The 24761-nt window shown below is 34.8% G+C and overlaps 1 protein-coding gene across 1 annotated transcript; it reads right to left on the reverse strand.

The window, feature by feature from the left end:
* Nucleotides 1–622: 622 nt before the first annotated feature.
* Nucleotides 623–23133, reverse strand: LOC122022743 (DExH-box ATP-dependent RNA helicase DExH3-like). The gene is made up of 19 exons (XM_042580834.1): nucleotides 22489–23133; nucleotides 21858–22012; nucleotides 21657–21744; nucleotides 21247–21492; nucleotides 19236–19331; nucleotides 17660–17848; nucleotides 17400–17559; nucleotides 17175–17305; nucleotides 11596–11763; nucleotides 11245–11517; nucleotides 7453–7647; nucleotides 7078–7281; nucleotides 6673–6742; nucleotides 6428–6576; nucleotides 5672–5980; nucleotides 2159–2218; nucleotides 1858–2010; nucleotides 1645–1755; nucleotides 623–1450 (listed from the first exon to the last, which is right to left on the reverse strand). Exons 1-19 carry the CDS (start codon nucleotides 22945–22947, stop codon nucleotides 1004–1006), a joined length of 3663 nt encoding a protein of 1220 aa, XP_042436768.1. The 5' UTR covers nucleotides 22948–23133; the 3' UTR covers nucleotides 623–1003.
* Between the last annotated feature and the right edge of the window lie 1628 nt (nucleotides 23134–24761).

A 24761-nucleotide genomic window follows, 5' to 3' on the forward strand; every position in this document is an offset into this window, starting at 1 on the left:
AGACGGAAAATGAATGACAGTTGAGTAAGAATAGATTGCCGGTGGAATTAATCAAACCTCAGCATAATAACCCTAACTCGCTAATAGCACTCAAAATCATTCTGACTGACAACTTTGTGATCCTACAAAGTAATGGTATTTGGACCTTGCTTTATGTTTAAAGTATTAAATGTGCCAACATATTAGATTGTTTGGAAACAAGAGGACCTGACAGTAATACTTGAAAAGCACAAAATTAATAGGCACTCAGCATAAGCCATGTTTACCAATTACCATAACACTCGTTTGAGCTCCCTGCCCTTAGTTCGGATCCTCTGTTCCAATTTTTCTCTGTCCCCGTGTTTCACTGTCGATCGGACGGATCAGATTACATCTCAATGCATCATGACATCTTTAAAGTGTGCAGTATTCTCGTGATGTGCAAGGCATCCTTGAGATGTAATCTGATCCGTCCGATCGGCAGTGGGACACGAGGACAGAGAAAAATAGAGGCAAAGGATCCGAACTGCCCTGCCCTGCCCCCTGTCCATGTAGGCATCCAAGGGCATTCTGGAGCTTTGGCGATGCAGAGGTGCTGCTCATGGAAAACAAAGATGGAAGTTATGAAAAAGGGATTTCAACCTAGCTACAAATAAATATATAAGTGAGCATTATTAATGCAGATTGCCTGGCCACAAACTGGCTGTTCTAACACAGGAGGCACAAGTGAGTTGGAACTCAATATACAAGAACTAAATTACATGTTTTGTCCATCTAATCCATCTTATCCAAGTTCCCACCTGTTCTCCAAGACCTCTAGAGTCCAAGAATTTGGATGCCTGTGAAGTTATCCCAATGAAAAATGAAAGTGCATATGACCGACTTTCTATGATGCTAAGGTGTATGCTCCTCAACAATTGGGGAGAAGCTAAAAAAAAATAGACTTGGCAAACTCTGCCATGGCAGGTCTTGTTCCCTATGCAGACACTTCTGTGGCATTGCTTCTTGTTCAAGATGTGTCAGTTTAACTGTAGTGTTGTTGCTTTTTACTTTTTTTGAGCAGCATGGATTTGGGATTGGTGTCCCTTGAACTAGGCAATGGGCCACCACCCTTGAGCCACTCCAAGGCTTCCGATGCAGCATCCTTCTCCGCAAGTTTCTTGCTGTTACAAGGTTGCCCAATAAACTGCATTCCATTGAACTCAACCATCGCTCGGAACCGATCATTCCTTAGTTGCTTTGTCTTGTAAGTAGGGTTCTGGTGCCCAGCTCTGCTGAGCAATGTCTGCAATTGGTTCTTGGAGTTATCACCACCGCCTGAGCTGCTTTCAAGCAGGGACTTTGCTGCCTTTGGTCTCAGCTCCTGTCGACCAACGACAAAACGACCATCACAAGGATCTTCTGCTGCTAGCAATCTAATTGCTGAAAGGAGATCCTCACTGCTCTGTATGTCCATTCTAGGATTGACAAGCTGTTTAAGAAACAGGTGTGAGCAGAAAGTTAAAAGGAGTGCATATTACAAGAACTAAATGTTTCAAAAAAACACCTAATGTGCAGCATCAACCCAAGGACGAGAAGATGGTCATCAAGCTAAACACGAGTATTCTTTCTACTAAACTGCACGCAAAGCTAACAACTAATACTAAAGTGAAAAAATAATCATACTTTGCGTTGAATAAGTTCTTCGAGCTCTCTTTTGAGACTAAGATAAGTTGATTGTAGCTCGGGCTTCATGAAGAATTCCAGGTAACCATCCAACATCTTCACGTGACCATCCTTAAAAATAATAAAAACATAGTAAGCAAAAATAAAGTGGAATGCCAAAAATGCATAAAAAAAATAAATAAATAAACAAAAAATGAAACCAAAGAAGCTCACAAGTCCGCCTCGCAAAATGTTTCCCCCAAAGAGCAGCAGTACAGAATCAGATACACCAGTTGAATCCCGAAGAAACACAGAATTAACCTTAACCTTTTCGTTGAAAACTAGCCATGGATATGGAATCTTTGCCACCTTGCTATTAACTGAATTCTGTGAAAGAAAAATGATGATGTAAACAAAACTATAACTGTAGAGACTACTATTATTATGAGCTTAGAACTTTCATTTGTTGCAATAAAAAAAAAAACTACAGGCATGTATCATGCGGTCAAATGAACAGGTAGAGAGGAAAACTTACAAAGTAAAGCATAACTTGACCATCATCCATTGTCTTCAAAGATATTGACTTTGCCTTGTTCTGTAGAACGTCAAGTTAATCATCATGAATACTCACTTTAATATTTTCATGACATTATAGAAGTTGTACAGTAGAAAATCAAAGAAACAGAAACAAAACCAAATATTTTAAAGAAGAATACTTAATACAATCTAGCTATGTTTGTCTCCACTATTTGAGTTGGCTACATCAATCTTACCCAAATATTGAGCACCATGCTATATAGTTAGTATTCTTAATATAGATCAATTAATTGAATTTTGATTCAATTAACTAAATAGAAGACATTCAACTATAGACTCTATTAATCACTTTTGAACATGTATAAAAATTATGTCCTAGTTATAATTAACTTCCAATTTTTAGGTAATGAAGTTTATTTCTACAATTCAAACTTCATATCTAATCTACTTGTCCTATCACAATAGCATTTGCAAATCATATACAAAAGTCATTTATCTTTAATATGATTACTGAAGTCAACTTGTACAAAGTTAAAATAAGAAGTTAGAGACAATACTATAACAACAATCAAGCCTTATTCCACTAGAGACAATCCTAGATGATAAATCGTCTGTCACACAACTCTAATACTAATAACTATATTAATTAGACATCTTTTACTCCAATAACATAATTGACAACTCTAATACTAATAACTATATTAATTAGACATCTTTTACTCCAATAACATAATTACTAGATATAGCTTTATTCACGAAACCTATAAATAGTTTACACATACCATTGCAGAATTGGTGTGTGTGTGCGCGCATATTGATATCGCTAGTAAAATATATTAAGTATAAGTTGTATTGGATTGTTAGGATTGATTGAACGAAATGGGTCGAAAAAATTTAGAAAAAAATGAAAAATAAAAAAGATAAATAATTTCAAGATGCAAGAAAAAAAATTCAAAAATATTAGGAAATGAACAATATTATGCTTCATTAAAACAGTTACTATATTGCTTTAGGAAGTCAATAAAAATATTGAGTCAGATCTTGTCCCAATAACTAGTCAATTACCTACTCTTTCTACCCCCTATATAAATCTAAAAAAATTAATAGCACAAATAACATTAAACCTGCTTTGATAAATTAATAATATTTTTTCACAAAAATTTAAACTTTCATTTAAGAATTATCCGTATAAGAAAATATATTGTCCATCAATACATTTATTTTATTCTAAAAAGGCAAAAAAAGGACAAATTAAATTATTGCAAAAATAATTAGATGTAGTAAAAATCAATTATGATCATGATTAAATTATTAATTTCAACAAATAATTCATCGTGATTCAATAAAAAAATATTGCACAAAATGTATTCTAAAACTTAAATAACTTGTTATCAATAAAAAAAAAATATACATAATGTGAATGCATGACAAAATAATTAAAATTAGTTCTTTCATGGAAATTTAATAAACATTATCATAAAAAATATTGTTAGAATTAAATATAGCATCAATGCGTGAATCCTAATGGGAAAACTAAGAAACTTCAAACTTATGTAGCAAAAGGTGATTCGCTCGCCTCTAGAGCCCCTGCCAACCTGTCCCTAGACTAGTACGGAGGAGGTAAATTACGGGTAGTGCAAGTGGCCAAGGCATGGGGGAAGGCATGCTCAGACGCACCGAGTTTCGACCCCAAAACCTCATGTGGCAACACTCCATGCCTTAACCACCGGACCGCCCTGAGGGGACCAAGAAACTTCAAACTTAGCTAGATATGATTGAGGAGAAATCAAAATAATCACATTTGGTAGTACATTAAAACAATTGCTAAATATTATTAGTTTTTCATGAAGAGGAGTAGAGGACCAAAAATCCTATGAGACAATAAAATAGATGGGAATCTCTTTGAACATTAAAGAGATTTCAGTATAAATACCAAGGAAATTTCACTCTTCATAAATAAATATCACTTCTCAATTCACTGCAATATATTTTATTGCTCAATTTTTCAGGATATTGAGAAAAACAATCTGATTATTAAACTAATAATACATAGTATAATTAACTGATATATTAATATAAAAGTAATAACCACTCCTTATAAATATACAATTACTTATATTTTAGTAATGTCTAAGAAAGATATGTTTGATATTTTAAAACAAAATATATGATTAATATATTTAATGATATATAACAAATAGTATAATTATAATTATTGATGAAAAATAAAATAAAAGTAAATGATATAATATTTGGCTAAATTGGAAAATTGGATTATTTAATAAAGCAATAAGGAATTTAACTACCATTTAAAAATTGGATTACTATATTAAATTAATAGTTAATATAATTGACAATTGAAAAACAACATCATATTAATAAAAAGTTGGTCTAACTATAATCATTAGACATGTTATTGAAATTAGATTACTAATACTCAAATTAATAACATCAAAAATAAAATGAATTAATCTAATTATACAAACTAAGACAATAATTGAATAATTAAATTAGCTAAAACGAGTCCTAAACTCCTCCAAATTTCATTAGGAATATTATGCAAACTTATTTTTTCCTACCTTCATTTTCTTTGAAGGTTTTTCAACTTCAGACAATCCATCTGTCTGTCTATCTATATCTATCTAACAAATTTATGATTTCTAAGTTTACCAGAAATTTTAGTCTCTAAAACCAAATATTTTTTTATTAGAATTATTAATAATGAGATATGGCAACATTCAAAATCATGCCACCCTCTTTCTTTCTTTCTTTTTCAATTACAAAATCCTCCATATGCTCCCTTGTATTCCTCATAAATTCTCTCTGCATGTTCATTTTAATCTGTCAAGTATAAATTTTTCAGTCACAAAAATACGATGATCTATGTTCTCCCAAAATTCTCATCCGATTTGATCCTTCAATCCTACTTGAGAAGCATACACACTTGATCATCAAATCTCTTTTTCTAAAAAAATCCATCTTACCGCAATAATTTTATTTCCAATTCTATTAGCTATGAAAATCATTTTAGATCTCGCAAAATGCCTATTTATCGAGCCTAGCTTCAACTATATTTTTCCTACAAACATGTTATTTTATGTTCTTTGCATCATTGGATTTACAAAGTCCGGTCATTCTCTTAAAAGTGTTTATATGTTGAAGAGGTTAATCTAATGTTACAATAATAGACCAGCTTCTAGACCCTCATTTTCCCCCAACAGTGTGAATATCCTTGCCTATTTTCCATCATATCTGGGTTCTTATGTGATTGATTGCATCTAGCCAACTTCCTAGGTCACCCTTTGAACATCGACGTACTCAAGTTGTCAAGGTTCCTCGTGTCGCTTAAAGTTTACAATGTGATTATAAGAAATAGGGTTGAGATTCATGCTCAATTATTTACACACTATTACCACTAGTTGTCAAGGCCTAATGTAACTGTTAGCCCTTTTCATTTTTTGTTGAAAAGAATAGTGCAGAAAATTACTGGTTTAAAGTATTGAGAACTTACAACAACAGAACAGACCCCTGGATATAAGCCAGCACATATTACAGCACGGACAAGGCTTTCATCTCGATGCCATTTGTTGCAAGTAATTAAATTATCATCAACAAGACCAGATTCCTTCAGAAGAGGAAGAAACTGCTTTCGAAGAGAATCAATAGCTTTCAAAGTTTGTGCTGAAAGAAAGTTCTTCCAGCAATATTCGTATCCAGACTGCTCTCTTTCTGCATTCTTCCATCCCTCATAAGCTCGAACCAAAGCAAGATGATCACTATAATCACGGGAAGAAAACTGAGATTTTGCAGATTCTGCCAACTGCAATAAAATTTACAAGTCATCACAATCAAAATTTGTCGTGCTGGGAATTTTTGAAATCTGAGAACTCAAACATAGTGAAGGTTACAAGCAAGATATTATATGCAAAAAAGGAATAGGAAATGTTCTTTCCATTTTATCATCCTATATATGGGGCTGGAGTGATCTTTTTGCAACTGGATCTCAATTGAAACCAAATTTTGTACTCCTAAATGAAAATCCTCACATTGCAGGGCCCAGATGATATGTGGATGTTTTGCATGTCATTCCCTTTTTATTTGAAAAGTAATTCATTGCAAGCTAGCTAATGGTAGTTGGGTTAAGCCTTATAAAATACTAAGAACATCAGAAGACAAATGGAAGAAGCTCAGCCAATTATAGCACTAAGATCCAGGATACAAACATTAAGTTAATAATCAGTTAAAAGCACACAAGAAAATCACGTACATCTTTCTTATCAAAGGGGGTCAAAAATGGATCTCTAACACTTAGACCAGCAACAACAGTCAATATAGGATCAAGACAGTTGAACATAGCTCCATAAATAAGCATTTTTCCCAATTTGGGTTCCAACGGAAGCATTGACAAGTGATGTCCTGTAGAAAGAAGTACATGACAGTTCAAGAAAAAAAGATTATTACAACAAAAAGAATGGTTAATAACAGAGCAGATGAACAAATATCACTTGGTACCTAGAATGGTCAATTCTTCCTTCTCATCCAATGCACCAATTACTTTAAGATATTCAATGGCATTTTGAACCTACAATGGAAATAAATTATGCTTCCACGTGGCATTCAAATCACTCAACTACCAAAAAATTACAGGAAGACTGTATGCTAAAGCATGAGAAACAAAATCAACCCCACCAGATGGGATTGTCACCAATAGCAGACCATTTGATTTTCAATGTTTATTTTGGGCCAAGCCCTCAGTTTGAACAGGTATAACTAGACAAACTGTAGTTGAGGGGTGATCACATCCATTATTTCAATGAAAAAAATAGAAATACATATTTGAAAATCAGAGCGCCTAGCTAGCCAAGTCAATTAATTGCTACTGTGACATAAATTAAATGAAAAAAATCCAGAACATACTGAAAGACGTTCTGGTGACTGCAATGCCCTGGATAAGAACTCAGATATGCTTCCAAGACGAAGACTTTTGATTTGCAGGCAAAGAGATTGTAAGGGTGTCCTTAAAAGCTCAGGTAATTGGTAATCAGCAAATGCATCATAGACACATTTTGGATAAAGGTGATAGCACTCCCCAGGCTGTACACGACCAGCTCTCCCTCTTCTCTGTAGAATAATCCATGCAAACATTAATAATTCTCAACATAATCAAATTAAGAGGAATTCAAAAATGATTAAGGGAATCAGGGAGAAAACATTGAAAGAAACAAAATATTAATTAAATTCTTTTGCAATAGTTTGAACTAAAAATTTAAGCAGATCGAAATTGACTCTTACTTGTCTAGCAGCTGCCTTTGAAATCCAGGCTGGAAGCAAACAAGGGGTGTTATTTAGAGCATCATATGAAGTCTCCTTTGCCTTTCCACAATCGACAACAAAAACCACATCATTGATTGTGATACTTGTCTCAGCCATGTTAGTTGCAAGAACTATTTTCCTCACACCATTTTCAGGTTTATCAAATATTAACCTCTGCAAAAGAAGAACAAGAACTGGCTTAGAAAAAATAGACTAAAATTAAATAAGACAAAGTAACAGTAGATAATACCAAAGTATATTAAATAGATTTGAGGAGAAAACAGATTTACTACTCAAACTCATAAGATTTCTGGTTAATTAAAATAATGGTTTCTGGTTAATTAAACATAAGAATTTTGGTTAATTCAAACCATGATTTCTCCTTAATTAAATACAAGAATAGTTAATTATAACCATGAGTTCTCCTTAATTAAACACAAGAATAGTTAATTATAACCATTATTTCTGGAAATTAAACCTAAGATTTCTGGTTAATTAAATGCAAATTTTCTAATTTATCAATTCTAAATTTCTGATTTTAATAGTGGAAAACAATTAAAAGAAAAAAGATGACATCATGAATTTAAAACCAAAAACTCTTGAACCAACACCTAATTGATTAATTATTTTAAATTAAATCTTCTATAATGATTTCTTTACTATCAAAAAAAAAAAATACTTGTACATCTCTCTTACATACTTGGACACTAGTTGCTCCAGTATGCAAGAGTCCAGTTTTGGTAGTTCTATGTTATGTAGTGGCGCTAACTCAGATCTGAGTTGTCAGACGTAGCAACAACAGGGTCACCCCATTGCGAGAATAATAGATCCTCAATCCAAGCACACTAGTGAGAGTGAAGGCCACATTAAGGGAGTGTAAAAGTTTCTTTATCAGAGCTCGCATCTTGGTTTTTTGTGTTTCAATGTCTTTGTAATGACACATAATGATGGCAAAAGGCTAATATGCTCGCCCCCAGCGCCCCCGCCAACCCGTCCCAGGGTCAACACGAAGGAGGTAAATCACGGGCGGCTACTAGCCTTTGGAATAGTGACTAGCACATAAGGGAGGCATTTACCTTGACTTTGTCGAGATTCGAACCCCAGACCTCATGATGGCAACACCTCATGCGCTAGCCACTAGACCCATCCGAGGGGACTGTAATGACACATAATGAGGTTTATGATGTGATGGATCATTATTGTAAGATTTTTAGATTTTTATCCTTCATGCAAATTCTTTGTTATCTATATATCTCTTGATATTAATATTTATTTATAACATTTGACCTTGACTCCTACTTAACAATTGTCCTTATTGCTTTTAACATTTTTTTTCATATTCTAGTGAGTGGTCTAGTGAACCCAACCAAAAAAATAATGTAGTACCTTTATATACAGTTATTGATTTGTTCCTTCAATAGATTTTTTTTAATAGTTGGTGTTGCCATCGTGATATGTTTTGGAAAATTGTAAAAAAATTAGATATTGTGTCAATTAATTGTTCTCCTTTAGGCTGTGGACACCGACATTATTTTAAAGTGGATGACAATTGTTGGAATGCCCTAATGCACATATTAGTGGGTGCATTGGGCTGCAACAGTATAAGCACAATAATTGAATGACAGAGACTTCTAAAAAAGTCAAGATAAAGGCTTAAATGTTCTTTGGTAATGGTAAAAAAATGTCTGTGTCCGTTAGTTCACAGAAAATGCAATTGAAAATTTGAGTACAGTATCAAAAAATTTCCATAAGGTTTTCTAGAAGTAGCCAAAACTTAACATCCCGATTTGACAAAAGCAGTGTAGGTAAATTAAGCAACCTACGAATCTCCATAACAATGTTGTGATATAACAAAAAAAAAAAAGGACAGCCCGGTACACGAAGCTCCAACCATGCGGGGTCCCGGAGAAGGATATATTGTACGCAGCCTTACTCTGATATGTGATGCATAATTATTTTTCTGATATAAAAGAAAGTCTTATAAAGGGCAGTCCGGTGCACAAAGCTCCCGCAAATGTGGGTCCAGGGAAGGGTCTATCGTACACAACCTTAACTTGCTTTGCAAGAGGCTGTTTCTGAGACAGGAACTTTACCATTGCGCCAAGACTCCCCTTCAAAAGAAAGTCTTATCATTTTGTAAAATTTGTCCATGACCACCCTAACAGAACAATGAATCTAATTGTGTGCACAAAATCAATATTTTTCTTGACAGTACTAGTTGTTCAACATGTGCTACACAAAGACAACCCTTGCAACCTCACAAGGATGGAAAAAAAAAACGATCAATTACTAAGGCTGCAATAACCTTTCCAAGCGTCTCAAAAAGTTACCTTCATATAATGCACAAAATATTTTGAATGGATGTTCAAGGAACAAACTAATGTGTTCCCTTAAATAGGTAACATCATTGATCATGTAGTTCATCTAGTCCTGATGGTTCCCACTTTATATCTCTTAAAAATCATTCCAAAGTAGACAAGTAATAAACTAATCCCTCTGACACTCAAATTCTATGATTTGTGTGCTCATCCTGAAGCAGCAACAAGGCTGCTGAGTGCATTAGCAAGTTTGTTCTTCCCAAGATGATGTTTCAAGATCAAAATTGTATTCTTGAAAGAAATAAACCCATCTAGCATGTTTGACACAATATTTCACAATTAGATGAAGTTTTGTACCTTATGATCAAAGTGCAAGACGAACACAATCGGCATCTTAAACCCTCAATGATAGCATAAAACTGTTCATCATAAGTTGAGAAGCATGTTCTAGTCTTGTTGAATTTTTCGCTAAAGAACATAATTAACTCTTCCTTATGGCTTAAGGTGTCTCCCACCCATACATGTACAAGTGGCTTCAAAAGGCTTGTTATGATCTAGGTGACTAAGGACAGAAGACCAGTCATCCTTTCATTGATCTCCAAAAAGATTGTGAAAGCAGAGTATATCCAAAGTGAACTCTCCTTTTCTAATAAAGGTCCTTATGGGATAGTACTAAATTTTTTAATGAAGTGCGCAAAAGAAAAAGAAAAAGAAAAAGAAATAGTGTGTAGTAACATTGAACTTCTTAAATGTAATTGGATTTAGGCCAACCCTTAGTTATCTTAATTTTGTCATCATCAGATCTTGATTAGAAATGTTAAAAGAATTTCTTAACAAAAACATTTTCTTGAAATTGATATAAACTTTTGGTTTTGAAAGACTTAAAGAACACAAATTAAATGCTTCACTTTCTATATATCAAAATATCATCAATCTAGACTACGAATAACTTTCGCATAGAGATCCATACAATTTGTTGTATCACCCTCATGAATATGCATGGAATGTTTGACAGTTTGAAGGGGATGACTAACTATGTACACAACTAATCTTGTGTTTTTTATAAAAACTTTCACGCATCATCAATTTCTGATTTTAGTTTTAGCAAATACCCACTGCACAAGTTAATTTGGATGCCAATTAACCATCCAAATGACTTTGGTTCTCAATTTATGATCCCACAGGATTAAAGAGAATATTTGAGAACCAAGAATATTTATTGTTAGAATAATGAAAATCATATAGGTTTTAAAATAATCTGATTTCAGAAGACTAGGACAAAATAGACTAGATTTAGTAGAGAAGGTAAGAAAAAAATAGAAGTTATTCAAAAACAAGTAGAGCAATGTAGACCATAGATTGATTTATTTATAAAATTTCTATTTGTATTAGCACATGATTCAACAAATTGAAAACATATACACAACTAGGGAACAGCAAGATTAAGTTTCACCTGCTCTGAACTAGCCATTGAGCCATGGCATGCGAGAAGTAGAACCTTTGTAGGATCTCCAAGAAGAGGATTAGCTTGCAACTGATCTTTGAGAGAGTTGATGTCATCCCAACCAGTCATAAACACCAAAACTGCACCAGGCCTTTCATTCCGACAAATATGGCAAAGAACACCTTCTATAAGGTTAAAACCAATGGAATCTGGATTCCAACAAGATAGTGACTCACGAGTCTGTGAACCATACTCCCTGAAATCTGCAGCCACTAAGGCATCCTGAAAAAATGATAACATTATTATTTTTTTATTTAAATTAGAGCTTTAACTTATAAATTATAATGCTATATTTCATACCTCAACAGCAGAAGCAATCTGGCTTTTCCTTTTCCTGAGAGTTTGTTTCTGCATTTTCCACGTTTTATCTTGGCCATAATCATCAATTTGATTGTATGGGGTCAACCTATGGCCAGTCATTTCCAGAACACTCTCCAAAAAATGTGTACGAACTGGATAGGTAAAACCCTGTAAATAAAATTAGAGGACTCGTGGTTCAAGTATTCAATTAATAAACTACAAGAAAAGCAGAATATATGAGTGAAAACAAAAAATGCAAGCGCACATCTGAGCATACATCAAAATGCTGATACTGTAAGGTAAATTTTCGAAGATTAATAAACCAAGATTGATCAACCAAAGTAAGCCAACCAAAATCCCCAATTCAGACAGATTAAATTGATTTTCCAAATCGAAATTGGTCAATCAAGATAATTTTAATCCCATTTTAAGTTTTAGATCCAAATATTGAACCAATGGAGAAATTAAAACTAGAACAGTCAAGCACAATCTACACATATTTATAAAGGAAAATATATAAATGAAAGCAAAAATAGTGATATCTGATCATGCATCACAAAGTTGATACTAAACAACAATGGTTAGAACGTTAACCAATTCAAGGATATGACCCACTAATTTAAGCCAAACAAATCTATAAATAGAACTGATTTAGAGTCTGGGATTCTGGATTATAAGCTCAACAGATTTTAAAATCTACAAACTGCTGGTGCAGGAAGCATCATAATCAAACATATGTTTTGATGTTGTCAAGATTCAAGTTAAGTCTTGTTGTTATACGATGAATTGATTCAGTGTACAGGATGCTCAACTCAAAAAGTCCTAGTATCCCAACTGGATCCGATACTAGACAAGGGAAGTCTCAGTAAATCATGGAACAAAACAGGAAGTCCATATGGGTTAAGTGGACCTGACATCTGGCAAGTGAACTCGGTAGGTTTGGAAAATCCGATATTGAGTCAAGTGGAAGCCCTAGCAACCGATCCGATGCTAAGTGGTAAAGCCCAAACAAGTCTGGAGGGCCCGATGTTTGGTAGGTGAATTGAGGTAAGCTACTGGAGGTAGTGTGGTGAGGTCGTGTCCAGAAGAGACAAATCTTAAGCGCCGATCCAACTAAAAAAATCGACGGAGATTTCTAAGTTGAGATCTTACTATCTTGTTTATTCAATAATATATCTGTCTAACTCTACTTTACATGAGCGCTATTATTATTGTATTTGTGCTCACTCTGTTTTGCAGATAAAACTAAGTTCCGAGTTGACCAAGGTTCAGTCGACCAAATCATAAGATCGGTCGATTAATCAAACAGAAATGGTAGAACTCGTGAACTTGGTAAACAGGCGGATTGATCGACCGATAATGGGGATTAGTCGACCGAACCCAAAAAGAAAGTTCCAGACAATCAGATTGAATCTTTACTGTAATTGTAATTCAGAGGTTCGGTCAACCGATAGGCTTGATCAATTGACCGAACAGCGAAAATCACGGGATCAGCCGATTTGGATCAACGTAAATAAGGAAGGTGCCGGATTCAATTGACTGATAGTAGGATCAGTCAACCGAACGATATTACAGTCGACCAAACATTGCTTATAGAAGAAGCCCTCAAGCACCCAGCCAGCAACAACTCTCTCATCCAATCTAATCTGCTCTTGTTGTGTCCATGCAAGCTTTGACAACTCTGCTCCGAGTTCTCCAACAACTATGCTACATCTCTATTTAATTGTTGTTGGTAACTTTAATATTGTCTTGCACTTATTCTTTGAAGATAGTAGGATTGTTACTATCATCATATCATACTTGTACGATCTTGATTCTTCAGAAGAACTAATATTAGCATTGCCCAACGAAAGCAGTCAAGGATCAAGGGCTTTGGAGTAGGAATCAGCTCTCTGAATCAAGTAAAAATAACCAAGTCTTTAGTTTTACTTTCATTTTATTTCCGCTGCAATTCTTACTCTAATTCAGTCCCCGTCTTGCACGATCCAACACAAACTAACTCAAAAGAGAAACTCAAATCAGAACATAATTTACCACTAACCAAGATCCACAAATTCACTATTATATATTCAAGTATTCAATAGCTTTCAAATGGTAAAAGGTGTTTCGCTCGCCCCCCAGCACGTCAACCCGTCCCTAAGCCAACACGAAAGAGATAAATCACGGATGACTACTAGCCATTAGTATAAGTGGCCAAGGCATGGGGGAGGGCATGCTCAGACGCGCTGAATTTCGACCCCAAGACCTCATGTGACAACACCCCATGTCTCAACCATCGCACCGCCCCGAGAGGGTCATTCAATAGCTTTCATGAGAACCATGATTGGCATGTATCAATATCGCAAATATTCCAAAAACCTAAGTATCTGCCGTATCGAATTAGTGGAATTAAAGAGAAAACCCTTAAAAATTGAAAAAAAAAATATTAATAAATAAATTTATTTAATAACTGAAATAACAAAAGGGATCCAAAAAAGTCTTTCAGACTATTAATTAATATTTGAAATATTTCAAAAGATAGCCAATGGTATTGTTTGCTATTTATTTCCTTCTCATATAAATTACCTGTATTCTTGATATCATTTAGAAATATTAAGGATATTACTTGATAATCAATTGATATTGTTACTTTAAATGAGAAATAATCACTAATAATTATAATATTTAACATAATGAATACCCATTTAGATTACTAATTTAGCAGTAAATTATTAATCATCAATAAAAATATTGAGTATTCACTATATAATGAAAATAATTACACTTGTTAATTGACATTAAAATACTAGTAACTATTACTTTATTTGAATCCCCGCATAAAAAATATTAATTTATTTCAACTTTACTAAATTATTGATAAATGAAAAGGTATTAATAACGGGCAATATATCCTAGGAACTATAATTTTAATTAAGTCTACCAATAAATATTTTTTAATTAAAATAATATTTAATATTTTAACATCAAAATATGATAATAAATTAATGATAATTATATTTAATATTTAATAATGAAGGAGAGTCTTGGCACAATAATAAAGTTGTTGTCATGTAAAATCTAGAGGTCACGGTTCGAGTCGCGAAAACACTTACAAAGTGGTAATACTACGTACAATAGATCCTTCCTGAGAAGCCGCATTAGTAGGCACTTCGTGTATCGACCTGCCCTTAATTAAAAAATAGCAGTATTTTTTGAAACAAACACAATTTTTTCCTGATGATAACTAACTATACAATAATTAGGACAAGGCAATATCAGAATCATTAATTAATTGTACCAAACCAGGATATCATATTAAACTGTACAATTACATATTTATTAAAAATAAGTTAATAACTGATATTTTACATTAAGTATAAGTATATAAGTTGAAAATCCTAATATCTTTATGTTTCTTACACCCCCCCCCCCCCCAACATTTTCTCACAACCACAACACATGTCACTCCCCCACCTCATACAATCAGATCTCCTAATGGCCACAGAATCACAAGTCAAACAGAACCAAATACCAACAACGCACAGTTTCACCATCATCACTGCTTCATTTAGTCATCAATGCATTAGGTATCATTCAATTAGCCTGAAATTCTATGACGTCCACTTGAACTTAGGTTTTTGAAGCTTCTAACCCTTGCATTCTTCTTCTCCTTGGTTCACTTGAGATACCCAAGAAAACATATAAAATTGTTAGAACCCCAAGTGGTTGAGCCACGATTGTTTTGATATGTTGCCAAATGAGTTTAAATTAGGTCTTGTTGTTACTTCTGATGTGTGTGTTTAAGTACGTAGAGACTTAAGAGGACACACAAGTATGTGCAGGATCCAATGGAGTACGATGAAAGGTGGTATGGGACACATAAGGGACCGGAAAGGATGAGGAGCATTGGAGACAGCAAAACGTTGGCAAAAGACACAAACAAGCGAAAATGACGGCACGAGAAGGGAGCTGACGTGTTTGGTAAATTTGAGAGATGAGAAAATATGGAAGGGTACTCCAGTGAAGGAGAAGAATGACACAAGGAGTGAGAATCCAAGGGACGATAAGCTGGGAGGAAGTCTATGCAAGGTAAGCTGGTGGGATGAGTTGAGTGACATGTATTCAGGTAGAGGGTAAAGCTCAACCATAGGCAAACTCAAATGTAGTCGACTGAGTTAGAAGGTTTAGGGGATTGGAAAAAGATTTTTGATCGATCGACCTATGCATAGGATAATAGTTATTTGCCTACATGTTATTTATCGAGTTGGATAAGTAGCTCGAACATCGGAATCGAGCGACCGGAAGCCACATGGAAGCTGATGCAGCAGCCCAGATCCGACGTAAGTGAGATTGAGCAATCGGAGTGCGGGATTAGGCGACCGAATCACACATGGCAGAATATCAAAAGCAGTTATTCGAAGCTGACCAAGTTCCAGTTGACATGAACGGTGATCAGGCGACTAAAAGGATGCCACATCAGCAAAAGGATGAGCAAAACTATTTCGAGGATTAGATCGACTTGTCATGTCATTGGTTTCCTGACGACTGAAAAAGCCTTTCAAGTCGATCATACGTACCGCATCAACACTCGATCACAAGTCTATAAAAGGAAGTGAGGAGCTCAGTTGCAAGACACAACACACATCCACGACTCAAGTTTCATTTACATTCAAAGTCTTTAATTCTTTTCTTCTCTTTGTACTCAAACAATTGTATGAGGTTTCTCCACCTCCGGTATGTTATCAAAGAGGAGAAGAATAGTGGACAGAAGCTTCCGTGCACAAGCCTTGAATAGCAACCTATGGATTGTGAACCAAGTGAATATTGGTGTCCATTTCTTTCATGTTTTTATTTTATTTTAATTAATGTGTGTGTCCTTACTGAGTAGTTAGCAATAGAAAAAGAACGCTTAATTTGCAAGTACACTATTCACCTCTCCCCTCTAGCGATCCAGCCACTTCCACAACACGTACAAAAATAAGATCAAACTAAGCCAATTTCAATCCAATTTGCTGATCCAGATGGTGACGTTGGCTAAGTTTGTCAATCCATGTCAGCTCCAACTCCATTAGCATCATCCTAGGTCATCCATCATAATTAGAAGAAGAGAAGGGAAGATGTACGGAGGATATAGATCATTGATTAAGAATCATTTCATCTAGAACACCTCAAAGGAAAAAATCTAAACATGCCAGACAAATAGTTTGGTAACTCTATGGATAGCACGGATTCAGAAGGTGCCAAAAACACACAAATGCACTATACTAATTAGCTACTTAACTATCAATTAATGTTATGGCATAAATCATCTTTGATTATGATCAAACATGCAACAAACCAACCAGTAACTAGACTAGGACCTCAAGCTTTCTAATCAAGCTTTCATAGCTAAAGTTGCATTTCAAAAAGATGGGACCAAATCAATGGAGACAAAACTGAAAAAACAAAAAAGGAATAGGTAAATGAAATAAGAAAGAAGAAAAAAAGAACAATAATAAGTGATAAGTAGAATAAGAAATAGCTCTAACTAAAATCGGTAAGTAGCACTAGAGGTCAGATTTCTAAGAATAAAGACATTCTTCAACAAAATGCTAACTTACAGGGATGTGCAGCATTGGAGAACCGCCAAAGTAGGAAGAGAACAATTCAGCATTCAGAGTCGCACTCATCAAAATTAACCTAAGTTCAGGTCGACGGGGGAGAAGATCTTTTAGAACAATGAGAAGGAAATCTGGTGAATGCAAGCAATAGATAGGTCGTTAAAGATAAACTGCTACTTTCCCCTCAAAACTGGATTTCATGACAGTCTCAACAAACAAAATCACCTTCATTCATTCCACGTTCATGAATTTCATCGACAATAACATGAGTAACACCTTTTAAGTTTCTATCAACTAGCAATCTCCTCAACAAGATTCCTGTTGTGCAAAAAAGTAAGTGAGTATCCCTTCCTTTCATGCCTTCCAGACGAACTTTATATCCAACCTACAAAAAAATGATAAAGATTACTAGTTCTTTCAATATACTTGAATCTGATTCACATATAGAGCATTTGCGACTAAGTGTTCAATGTAAAAGCACTTACAGATTCACCCAATTTATCTCCCCTTTCAGCAGCAACCCTCTCGGAAACAGCCATTGCTGATATTCGTCTAGGCTGAGTACAAATAATACTGCAGGTCGCTCCACGTGCTGCATCTATCTCAGATTCTAAAATATATTGAGGTAGTTGTGTAGTCTTACCACATCCTGTTTCACCTGAAACAACCACCACCTATAGAAGGAAGAAAAATATCATTTGCTGGACTACTAACAAAAACTTGGTGAACAATAGGCAAACGAAAGATGTTCAGACTAACATCAGAAATCTAACAATTAGAAACATCAGGATGTTACCTGTTGAGTGTATTGGAAAAAGATATTAGATATCTTGGTCACACAGGGCCAAACTACTAGAGTGAACAACAGAGAAGTGTGTTGGAAAAAGACATTAGATATTTGGTCATACAAAGCCAAACTACTAGAGTGAACAACAGAATGCATGAAAATGGGGTTCAAGTGTGACTAAATGGTCAAATGTAAAATAAAATTAGACCCAGGTAATTTCAGATGCAGATCTGCTCAAGCACATTGATCAGCACACAGAAGATATCAAGTTCATCTTTGATCATTAACTACTTCACCATGGTGACATGATCTAAGTTCCATTTTGTGCCGTTCAAAACAGGCAAAACATTTCATTCCACCAAACAAGCAGCACCCAGCACATCCAGCACCTTCGTTTCATGAGCACTAAAGTCATGGCGCACAACTTATTTCCGTCTCACAGAACTATCTCACAAACAACTTATTTCCGTCTCACAGAACTATCTCACGAATTCCTCCTACGCACAGAATGAAAAGAGCACATGTGAGCCAACACCTCCTCCTTTGCGACTTATTTCAAATAAGTCTTCCACTTTGTTGCTCCACAACTTTCCTCCTCGGCACAGAATGAAATGAGCATTCATAAGCGGGCACATCCTCCTCCACAGCTTATTTCAGCAGCGTCTTCTACAGTTCGTCGTTCCTCTGCACCGTCGCTCCTCTACACTAGCTCCACACTGAAACCCTAACATGCAAGCTAAGTTCCTCATCTCATACTCTTCTTCCTCTGGCATCGGCCTTCTTCCTCCTCTCTTTTCCCCTTCTCCTCCTTTGGCATACATTCAGCACACCTCTGATATACAGGCACCAACCACGCTGCCTTGATGTCAAGTAGTTAATGAGCAAGAGATGAATTGTACTAAATGAGTTTACAGTATGTCAAAATACACAAGATTAGATGAAACACAACTAAAGTTTCTAAGCAAGGATTTTGAAAAAGCATAAACAAATAGAAATACCAGGAGGTAGGAAATGCCATTTAGTATTTTAATGGATGAACTCCAGAGGCACTCAAGCAGGCCTATGAAACTAGCAGACGAATTCAAACAAAAAATATTGTAATTGCTTAGAGTATTTTAATGGATCAAACATCACACATGACATGTCTTAAACCAAGAAAATTGCAAATGGTTGTTTATTGCAGATGAAGTTCAAGAAATGAAGAAAAATGCTTGTTGATAGTGAAAATCAGTATGATATTTGAAGTAGGAGAAACAGTAGGAACTGTACACAACCTGATTTTGAGATATGGCTGACAACAAAGCTTCCTTTTCTTTATAAGCTGGAAGATTTCTGCGAAATTCAAGCATCTTCACACCTTCTGGAGATTCCTATACAAGAATATAAGATTTGTCAAGGTATGACACTAGCCTGGATGCTACAACACATGAAAAGTTTACCCGAGCAACTAACATCTAAATCTTTAATTGACACAGGGAAATCAGAGGCATGCCAACAATTCTAGTAATTTTCATTTCTACAATTTTCCCTAATTTCTATTGTTTCACCACATCCATTTGATGGGTAAAATTTGGGTTCAAACAATAAGCATTCCATCATTGGCTAAACATGACCAATACTAAAGAAAAAGACCCAGATAAAGTTCAACCACCAAGGTCAATCTATATTACAGAGCAATGCCAAAGGAATCATATAGCAAAGAAGAATACAGGTAGGAAATGAAGGCAAGCTTACACAGTTCAACCAAGGAACAACATATAAAGCAGAGTCTAGATCCCTCAACTAATATCTCAGTAACAACAGGCGCTAGACAAACAAGAGCTTTAGGAGATCATTTTTTCTAGCAAAGCATCAAAGCGGAATAAAGATGTGTAAGTGGACTTTAAATTCTTCAAAATACCTCAGAAACCATGAATGCTAGTGAAGCTAGAGCTTCATGAGATCAATCTTCTCTTGCAGGATCTTTTTTTTGTTCTTTCTACATAACCAACTTCAATCCCACATAAAAAGCAATAAGAATTAATTGTTTATTCCCACATTGATTTTGATTTAATCATCAGATCTTATGTTGGAGCCCTACATGAGTTTTTGTGATTCTTTTTCAATTCAATAATATTTTTGCTTTATTGTCTCTTTGTATGAAAGCAACTTTAATTCAAATTTTGTGGCTGCCAGATTCTTTATTTCACCATGAATTTTCATTTTCATTCAAGTTTTTGTTTATTGATTACAGTACCTAAAACGAAGATTATCAATTGTCTAGCTCTTCCAATATCTTTCTTTCAGAATCAATGTCAAATTTCACGTTATCTAATGTCATCTTCTCTTAACATTTCTCCCCTCTGAGAGTAAATGTTGGAGCACTAATCTCTTTAATGACTGCAACACTTTATCAATCCCTCGATAACACAGTAGGCTACAATTTATAGGTTATGTCAATCTATAGGCTGCACAGTGGTTACAATTTATAGGTGTCATTTTCTCTCTTTCAATATCTTCCTTCGTCTTTCAAGCAGATAACAAAGCTTTAATCAGCCTATTCTCTTTTCAGGCATCTTTAAATCAGAATTTTACTCAATTTTAATGTCGCATGTATGTGACAAGAATAGATATTTATTTTAAAAAAAAAAACTAACATATCTTTTTTTATTTGTGATCAATTTTTCACTTCACTTTTGCTTTTAATCAGATGTTGTGGTTGGAGTTTAAGTAACAAATCAAATCCAAGAAAAAAAAATCTTTGTCAAATTCTGTTCAATATTCCACTTATCTCAACAGCACCAATATTGCATCTTTGCTATGTTTGTTAACTCTTAGTGGTCTAATTTCATATCTATAGACTGTAGTACATTTATTATTTTTTTAAACAAAATGAACATTGATCAACATCTATAAACTAGCTTGAGGGAAAATGGCTGAAATTGTTCACTACAATGGATCATTCAAAAAAAAATATCGATGATATAATTTGATATCTACAATCAACTAGGCATGTTGTGGAAGGATGAATTATGCTAGAGTAAACTACACAAAACGGATCATCACTAAGCTATGCTACATGGATTGACACATATAGACAAATCCACTCATAGATGGCTAGATCTTCTCATTTCCCAAGTAGATAGATGGGAATATGTGCAACTACCAGGTAAATACAGATATCATATGATTCATATCCACATACATAACTAATGTCAAGAGGCTTCTGACAAACAACATTTTTTACAAATTTATGAAGATAAAGCATAAATGATATAAAAATTATGTGAACTAGGAAAATTTAACCTGCCAATTCTGTTGTTGATTACGGAGCTGAAGACTTTTCCTTCTGAGGGTTTTCTCCATCACAATATTTTTAGATGTTTGTATGTCTTGTTGTTCAAAAAGGCTTTCATTGGTAGCAAAACTGTCAGTGCTACTTGTTCTGGAAAATCCAACACTAGGAAAATTTTCAAGATTTTTTCTCTTTCGAATGAGATAATCCCCAAGTAAAGAATCTACTTGTCTATGCAAACCAATAGGAATAGAGACCTAGAAGAATAAGAAGTAGGTTATGTCAGTATACCTATTTCAAAAAAAGACAGAATAAGTGAAATCAATAATGAATTTTGATAAAGAAAAAAACAAACTACCATCCTAGATTTTGAATGTTTCATATACTAATGGATGGACTGTAAGTAGTTGCTCAGAAGTACCTCTCTTTGAGGCCTTTTATCATCAAGGTCTGGTCTATAGTTTGGCAATGGCACCTTACTGAAGACAATGACCTTTGCATACTGTCGACTGAAATAGAAATAATTTTCTTTAAATAAGCACTTCATACTCAAAAGATAGAGAGGATATTTTACTTGGTGAAAATATACTAAATCGGAAGGAATAAGATGGATAAAGCATACCTGCATAAGCCCATTCTATCAGCCACTGTTGCAAGATGCTCAAAGTCACGCCTGTCTTTTCTTTCCCTTGACACTAATTCTTGCTCACTTTCATTTCGGAGAAGCATGCTTAGTTTCCACTTCCATTCATCAACATTTTCCAAAGTTGATGCACCCTGAACATTTCAAAAGCGGAATTCATGAGAGAGAGAGAGAGTATATATTGGAATATAACAGTGAACTAGACAAACACGCTAATAAGATCTACAAAGTCACAGTTGCGGAATAGGAATGTTATTCAAATTTCAGAAGCTATCATAGAGGAAAACCACATTGTGAAAACTAATGTGATTATTTTTGATACCGATATCTCTGTAATGTGTAGAAACTAAAGGAAGGAATATTATTCGAGTCCAGTAATGGACCATGAATTTGAACAGCTGAGTTTGTAATCTGAGCTAGAGCTACGATCAAATAAAAAGGGAAAGAAAGTGACGCAAAGATTGTAATTCCGTTCTCAGCTTCCACTTAACAATTTTCCGAACAAAGATCATTTTTTTCACAATGATTATAGCAGGTCTAACATCAAAGTAGAGTACACTACAGAGCAGACGTACCCTATCAACAAAAAATATAAATACAAACCACCAACCTTGTCAGACGCGGATGATGGCTCCACGTCGCGATCGGACTCGTCGTCAGGGTAATCCTCGTACGCATACCTGGCGTAGTGCGAGCTTTGCTGGTGTAAATAAGGCAGATATCCATCGGCTCCCAAAGCAGCCGACGCAGAGGACGTCGGACTGAGAGCCACTCCCTGCCCAACCCCATCACGCCAATCGTAGTCGACAGACCTCGCAGCGCTGAGGGTCCCGTTCGCCGAGCTGATCATGGACCGAAGCCGTCGCGGGATCGGCGGCACGTAGACCCCGGAGGTGGAGCCGCCGCCGGTCTTCATCGGCGCGAAGGTGGGACCAAGGTTTGAGGTAACCCTAGGTCTAAGGGTAGGATTTGCAGGGTAGAAAGAGCGAAACAGAAGGGTCGGAGCTACAGGCATGGCGAAGCGGCGGCGAAGCTGGCGGCAGCCCCGCAAAACGGTGGCAGAGAGCATCGTAGCTCTCCACCTCTCATCCACCTTCCGCCGGACCTATTCGCTGGCTACCAGAGGGATGAAATCACCGCAAATTGTGAACTTTTTCTTGTTTCTGTTTAATTTTGTCGAAGGGAAGGGAGAGCAAAGCAGGGTATGAGAGGGCCGCCAGGGGTGTCGGGCGGGCGGTCGGGCCGCAGGGCGTGGCCAGTTAGGGTTTTTGTTCGGTTACGGTTTGGGATCCTTCGGGGGAGTGAAAAATCCCCTGAACTCTGAGATGCGCGAAGCATCCGATGGGACTCGACCGATAGAGAGAAGTGGGGTAATCGAGTGATGTCAGATGTACGTAGGATAGACTGATCAGAGTTCCGGAAGCCCCACGTGTCAGTAAAATAGTTGTGAAATATGATGGGTGGTGTCGCAAATGCAACGGGGCTTCCAAATTGGCAAATCGTGCTTAGTTGTATTTTGTTAGCCAATTAATCAAAACAGTAATTAAGATTACTTGTTAATAATTTTTCAAAAAAAAAGTGTAAATAAATAGGACTAATTCTTAAATTTTAAATAATTATTTATTTCGGTTTAATTATTAAGTTTTTATTTGAGATTGTTTGATGGTTTTGAAAAAATTTATTTTATTGATTAATGAGTTTGATATTTTAAGTTTATTTATTTATTTTATTTTATTTTAAAATTTGGTAAGAGTTTTTATTATTTATTTATTTATTAGTTTAACAAAGATTTATTAATGGATATTGTTTATTTAAAGCATTTAAACAATAAAAATTTGATTCTAGCTTTTAAATATAAAAATTATATTTTTAAAAAATATATAATAATAATAATAATAAATAAAATTATTTATAAATTAGCTTGTATTTTAAAAATAAACATAGATATAGAAAATAGTTTTCATTTAATATATTTAAAAACTTTTCAATATTTAATGAAAGTATTAAAGTTATATTTAAGGAATTTAGAAATTCATAATAGTTAAAATATTTAATTTTTAAAGCGCAGACATTTTAAAAATTGACATTGAATTGAATCAGCATAAACTATTTTATAAAATAATTTACGCTCAAATTTTTTCTTTCATCAAAAATGACTTAGGTGTTTAAAAGTTTATAATGGTCAAAATTCTTAAATTTGACTTTTAGTTGACAATTGAAGTAATATTTTAGTAAATTGGACATCTTAAAAAAAATTAACTAAAACTATATGTAATTTAATCATTTAAATTAAATAATAATAATAATAATATACGTTTTCATAATTTCACATACTATTTCATCAAAACATTATAATATGGCGATCCTATTTAAAATGGATAAAAACTAAAATACCAGTAAACTAGCTTTAAAGTTAATTGAAAAAAATCTCAAAACAAGAAAACCTATAAGCTCATGAAAAGAGAAGGAAAAGAAACATTAACAAGTAGACTAAGGGTGTCCAGCGCGATAGTATAGTGAAAAAGTGGAAGATGAATAATGAAGAAAATGAATGTGAAATTTGAGCATAGTAAAAAATAGACGTGTGCAAAGTACTTCTTTAATCTCTCTCATTGTAATCTTTTTATTAATGAGTATCTTGTTTTGGTAAAAAAAAATTATTAAATCATTATATTTTTATTATATTGAGCAATCTCATCATTCATATATTGTATTCATATAATGATACTGTTGCATGTGCCTTTAACATCCCACACGTAGTATTTAATGTTGGTGGATATGTGAACCCAGAGCCTATTGGGCATTCATGACCTAGACCCTTATAGGATGAATCTAATGGAGGCTCAAGGGGCTATTGCAAGCCATGGGGACCAAGCGTAGGGT

This window comes from Zingiber officinale, chromosome 9B, assembly GCF_018446385.1.
Source record: "Zingiber officinale cultivar Zhangliang chromosome 9B, Zo_v1.1, whole genome shotgun sequence".
In the NCBI taxonomy this organism is placed as follows: Eukaryota; Viridiplantae; Streptophyta; class Magnoliopsida; order Zingiberales; family Zingiberaceae; genus Zingiber; species Zingiber officinale.

Bases quoted from the DNA above. Each gene is read 5' to 3' on its own strand.
- LOC122022743 (XM_042580834.1), bottom strand. From the start codon at position 22,947: ATGCTCTCTGCCACCGTTTTGCGGGGCTGCCGCCAGCTTCGCCGCCGC. The intron at 21,493-21,656 runs GTACTTCTGAGC...TTATTCTTCTAG, and splicing joins ATAAAAGGCCTCAAAGAGAG to GTCTCTATTCCTATTGGTTT. The intron at 6,577-6,672 runs GTACCAAGTGAT...TTCTTTCTACAG, and splicing joins GGAAGAATTGACCATTCTAG to GACATCACTTGTCAATGCTT.